We start from the raw sequence: 5091 nt of genomic DNA, 5'->3' as shown, positions 1-5091 counted from the left end.
TGGGCAGGCGACGGATAAGTGGTAGGACGTCCCATTTTTTTTTTTACTTTTTTTTTATTTATACTCAATATTTACAACTTAGTGCACTTCTTTTTTTTATATTTGATAAACCAATAATTAAAATGAATTAATCGTATTTTTCAATTTATTTTATTGGCTAGGGCGTCGGCTAGTCCTAGTGTTGTCCACTATTGTGCAATGGGATGTCCTAGTGATGTGGCAGTGAGGTGGGAAGTCCTAGTGACGTGTTAAAAGATGTTTTTGAAAAGTCCTAGTGCTAGTCCGTAGAGAAATCCTTCCTATCGTGGATGCTCTAAGTTAACAAATATACTAACGAGACTCACCAAAAAAAGGACGAAATTAGATTGAGCAGCCAGCACGATTCGGCATAGTATTTATTTTTATGAGTTTTGGACACGAGAAATTAATGATGCTCAGTTACAATTTTTGTAATGATGTTACATGCAAATTGAACAATTGAGAATTATTTAAATAAAATTTTTAGCACCGACGTATTTTTTTATTTTATTAACTACTATAATCATCATCTTCTCTTGACCAAGTGTACCAAAGCAGAAAAAAATTAACATGGTTTCCGAATAACATTAATTTTAGGGGTAGGGAAAAGAACCAAACAAAGAAAAACTAGAAAAAGAATTTGCATCTTTTTACTAGAAAAACTATTCCTCATACTGTCATACATAAATTCAAGCAAAAAAAGGATATAATTGTTTGTATAAATCTATATGTACAATCACTGCATGGTTTCCTACCTCGCCGAGGTGGCGTTGTTTCCAGCCAGATACCCATACACAACGGCCTCCCCTGTTGAAGCCTCAGCTGTGCAGCCAACCACGAAGACGCTCACTAGATACTTTCTCAAGGTCCAAGGAACTCGCAGCCAATGTCTGATGACTCGTGATTAGCGCAGCCAAGATTACAAATGCAGACCGGCGTGCTCCAGTCTCAGCCTATCAAAACTGCAATCAGCAAACAAATTCTATAGGGGGGAGCGATGAGGAAGCTACGACTGACCTGACGAGCTAGTGCCAAGCTACTCCAACAGTACTGGTCCTTGCTCGAGCCTCAGCCAGTGAAACAGTCATGGCTAGCATCATTTGCTCCTCAAAACTCTCGGGCATTATTGATCCTGCGACAGGTTGACTGCTGCTGCTCTGGTTCTCGTCCTCATGTGGGATAGAAGCCAGACTGATAGCATCCCCAAATTCATCAGAACCTCCGTAGCTAGTTCCTATTTCAGCCATCTGAGATCGATGATCAGCCCATTCTCCAGCATCCCCGGTCATGTCGGGTGATGCCACAGTGCTGCTCTCTGCAGGAAAATAATTTTCAGATTCCTGCCCCTCCCCGTTGGAATACTCGCTGTATCCAGATATGTCACCACTGTAGTTGGTTAGGGGCCATACATTAACCTGCTGACGTTCAGCAAGGGTTGCGATTGCACAAGCAAGACCACCAGAATGAGACGATGATGATCCAGCTGCTGGAACTGTATCTGCTAAAGAGGTGTGATCTTCTACGTTGTATTCTCCTGACGGCGCTGCTTCACTGTAAGATTGATCTTGACGCCCGCCATTTTCCTATAAAATTGTCGAGGACATACAGTTGAGAGATCAAGTTAGTATGACTAATTCTTACACAAAAACTTCTTCAAATGAGGATTCAATCCATATGGAAAGTAAAGGACACATTGGTTTTCGTGTAAAACCGAGAACAGATTAGGATGATCTGTTGGATATTAGCAAAATAGTACCTGAATAGACAGCCAGATCGCTTCCATAACCATGATGTCCTCAAGATCAAGGTCAAATTCATCCTCCCTACATTTAGAGCAAAATTAATTAACATAAAAAGTCTGTTACATGTTCAACAACCATCTACTAAATCTCTAAGTAGCAATCCCTAATTCAATTAGTTACAGGTTAGAAATATTATACTAATGCTGAAAATAACCTAAAGGAGAATCCCACTTGACGACATGAAGAAGAATCACCATAGATATCTTCAATACTCACAAAGCCAAGTACAAAATGGCCTAATTAATCGACCATTTCTACAACAATAGCCATGTGATACACAGGGAACACTTGATGAAACTTTTAGATTTGCAAAGAGCTCAAAAATATCAATGGATTTTCTAAATAAACAAATCTAATTAAAGAAAAATGGCATACCTAGTCTGCCTTTGGCGTGGAGGTGGTCTAATCACTGAAGTTTCAATGGACTCATCTGAAGCAACAATTTCTTCACTTCCTATTGCAGAAACGGAAGTGGGCGCTGCATACAGGCAAATCACAATTATTACACGAGCAAGAAATCAATATCTACAATGAGAGGCTCAGATTAGTTACCTTGGGTTGAGAAATAGTCAACCTCAGTTGGTGCTCTCATACTGGCAGAAGAGCTTATTTCTCTTAGTTTTATCGACTTTTCTTCATCCTGAAGTTCTTGATGCCTCATCCTTATTTTGGCCTCGATAACTCGTTGTTCTTCCTGTGGTTGAAAATTATAGTACACGTTTCAGTGACGAATATTCAAGACTACAAAGAAAAGTTACAAAATAACGATAAAATCACTCTCACAAGTTGCTCTATGATTTTCTCCTCCTTTGTCTTAAAACCTCGATACTCCACAGCATAATTTGCTGTTTTACAGAACGGGCACCTTTAAGAGTTAAAGACGAGCACAAGCTGAAAACTTGACATGTAACAAATGCAAACACAATTTTCCTCGAAGCATCCGTACATTTTTGAATCAGTATATGAGTAAAATCTAACACATCAACATGCAATCTCTTCTTTTCTTTTCTCTGTTTCAAAGGAAACAAACACAAACAACTCCTATGAAATTCAAATCCATTAAAATAAGGATACTGTGTAGGCCGCGTCGCATTGGGGGTCTTCATCTGTACAAAACACTCTAAAAGTGGGAGCAGTTCAGTAAAACACAAACACGAGACCATTTAGTTAACTAAGAAACCAGCAAGAATCAATACCCGTACAAATGCCCTTCGTGCAGCATCTCGATCGATTAAGACTTGGATAGTACTGAAAACATCCAAAACAAATTAAATGATGAACATCTCACATTGAAAGAGACAACCTAATACGCATTACACAAAAAATAAAACAAACTATCCATCATCAAGACTACAAAACAAGAGCCACGTAACTCCATATTGATACATGAAAGCAACTTTTGAAACACAATCCACTCATTGCTTCAAGTTATCATCAATCCATAAATAAAGACAACCATGAAATTCGAGTTCCTCAACAACAATTCTAATACACTATTCCAATCCAATTTCAATTACTCCATTGCACATTATTAACTTCTCCCAAATACTTAAATCCCCATCTTCCCAACATAATTGTACACAACTTCACCAACCACATTTTCATTTCATAGAACCAAAGCACAAAAAATACAGTAAGATTCAATTAAATTTGCAAAAATTTAAAAAAAAAAAGAGTACAAACCAAGAAGCAAATAGGACACTCCTCAAGGTCACAGGCAGTATCATCATCACCAGGGTAGCAAGGCGCCAACTTGGAGTCAAGAATCAGCTTCCGAAGCTTCTTATGATCCACATCTCTGTGTTGGTACAACCCCTGAGGCCTAGTGTACTTCTCATCCACCACCTGCCTCCTCTTCACCCCCAATTTATTCCCCATCACGAATACCTCTCGATTAAATCCCAAACGTTTTACAATCACACCAAAATTCTCACTCAATCGCATACAAACATCTCGTAAAACACAGAAATGGGAGAAGAAACGCCAATTGCACTCGAAATAAACGCAGATTTTCGGAATAAATTGGAATTCAACTAAACCTTGGAATTCAATTGCAATTATACACAAGTAAATTATGCGCCTTTACACATCCTACATATACATATATATGTATATTCGAACGAAGAGTGAGAGAGAGAGAGAGAGAGAGAGAGAGAGAGAGAGAGAGAGAGTTGAACAAGATATATCTACTAGATTCGGTGTTTACGCCATGGATTAAAAAAATCGAAGCTACTGCCACAGAGAAGAATAGAACAGAGACGGCTATACATACATATATATATATATATATATATATGTATATATAATTAAATTTAAAAATAATTTATTGCCCCCATTTTTGCACAAACAAAAACAAAAAGTTTCGATTTTTAACCAATCAATTGTCCTAATTTAAAAAAAGAGATTAATTTCTTAATGGTGCTGATTAATGCGTAATTAATGATTTGGAGAGAAATAGAGAAAATCAAATGGGTGGTGGAGTGCAATATCCGGAAAGAATCGAGGACTCGATGATAAAAAAAATAATAGAGTAAATCAATTTGTTGAGATAAAGTTTTATTTTTATATTTATAAATGTAATAAAGTGAAGTGTATGATGTGTGTATAGAAATTGTCCTACACTATCATTGTCAATTTTTTGTTTTGTAGTTCGTACAATGTTTTTCTTTTGGCTCTTTTTCTTCTTTTAATTTCACTTTTGGTTTCATCATTGAAAAAATTTGACTAGGGGCGTGGAAATAGTATATAATCATATTCCTAAGAAAAAAGGATTGCAATGAATATGAAAAATGTTTAGGTTTCCAATCATAACCTAGTGTTGAAAGAATGGTAGTACTAATTATTACTCTCTTCATCCTAGTTTACCTGATGCATTTTATTTTAACATATAAAATAAAAATAATGCACGAAGAATGAATAAAAAAAATAATAAAAGAGAATATGAATTATTTTTGTCAAAAAGAAGAAATATCATTTAACTTGGAACGTCACGATAAAAAAACGCATTATTTATCTTTATGGGCAAAGCGAGTATTAGTTTCAGCGTTATCGAGATTTGAGTTCTCTTGATCATGTGTTTCAAGGGATTATATTATGAGCGAGATTTATTTTGTTCGATGTATTTTTCATGTTTATGAAAAAATACTAAGCAGAGAACATGTTATTTAATCTAAATAATGAACATATGATTATGAAATCGATTAATTTTATCAACTTGATGTATCTTTGGGGAATGGTAGGACAATATTGTACAATTTGGTTTATCTGGATT

The 5091-nt window shown here is 36.1% G+C and overlaps 1 protein-coding gene across 3 annotated transcripts; it reads right to left on the bottom strand.

Annotated features, from left to right (window-relative positions):
• Positions 1 to 580: 580 nt before the first annotated feature.
• LOC121775944 (E3 ubiquitin-protein ligase DA2-like) lies at positions 581 to 4087 on the bottom strand. 3 transcript variants are annotated; one of them, XM_042173048.1, is made up of 9 exons: positions 3504 to 4086; positions 3017 to 3068; positions 2895 to 2940; positions 2604 to 2685; positions 2373 to 2514; positions 2196 to 2298; positions 1775 to 1841; positions 1036 to 1601; positions 581 to 971 (listed from the first exon to the last, which is right to left on the bottom strand). In XM_042173048.1, the coding sequence occupies exons 1-8, from the start codon at positions 3762 to 3764 to the stop codon at positions 1044 to 1046; spliced, it is 1311 nt and encodes a 436-aa protein (XP_042028982.1). In that variant the 5' UTR covers positions 3765 to 4086; the 3' UTR covers positions 581 to 971; positions 1036 to 1043. The 3 variants fall into 3 exon arrangements, with proteins under 3 accessions (XP_042028982.1, XP_042028983.1, XP_042028984.1); XM_042173050.1 differs by lacking the exon at positions 581 to 971 and having other exon boundaries at positions 1160 to 1333; positions 1428 to 1601; positions 3504 to 4087; XM_042173049.1 differs by having other exon boundaries at positions 581 to 1601; positions 3504 to 4087.
• Between the last annotated feature and the right edge of the window lie 1004 nt (positions 4088 to 5091).

This window comes from Salvia splendens, chromosome 18 (assembly GCF_004379255.2).
Source record: "Salvia splendens isolate huo1 chromosome 18, SspV2, whole genome shotgun sequence".
Taxonomy (NCBI): Eukaryota; Viridiplantae; Streptophyta; class Magnoliopsida; order Lamiales; family Lamiaceae; genus Salvia; species Salvia splendens.
Note: the sequence above shows the minus strand (reverse complement) of the source record. Positions and strands in the feature narration are given on the sequence as shown.

Coding starts and splice junctions, on each gene's coding strand:
- LOC121775944 (XM_042173049.1), bottom strand. CDS start 3,764: ATGCGATTGAGTGAGAATTTTGGTGTGATTGTAAAACGTTTGGGATTT. Junction 2,686..2,894: donor AATGCGACGCGGCCTACACA/GTATCCTTATTT, acceptor TAACTCTTAAAG/GTGCCCGTTCTGTAAAACAG. Junction 1,602..1,774: donor CGATCTGGCTGTCTATTCAG/GTACTATTTTGC, acceptor ACAATTTTATAG/GAAAATGGCGGGCGTCAAGA.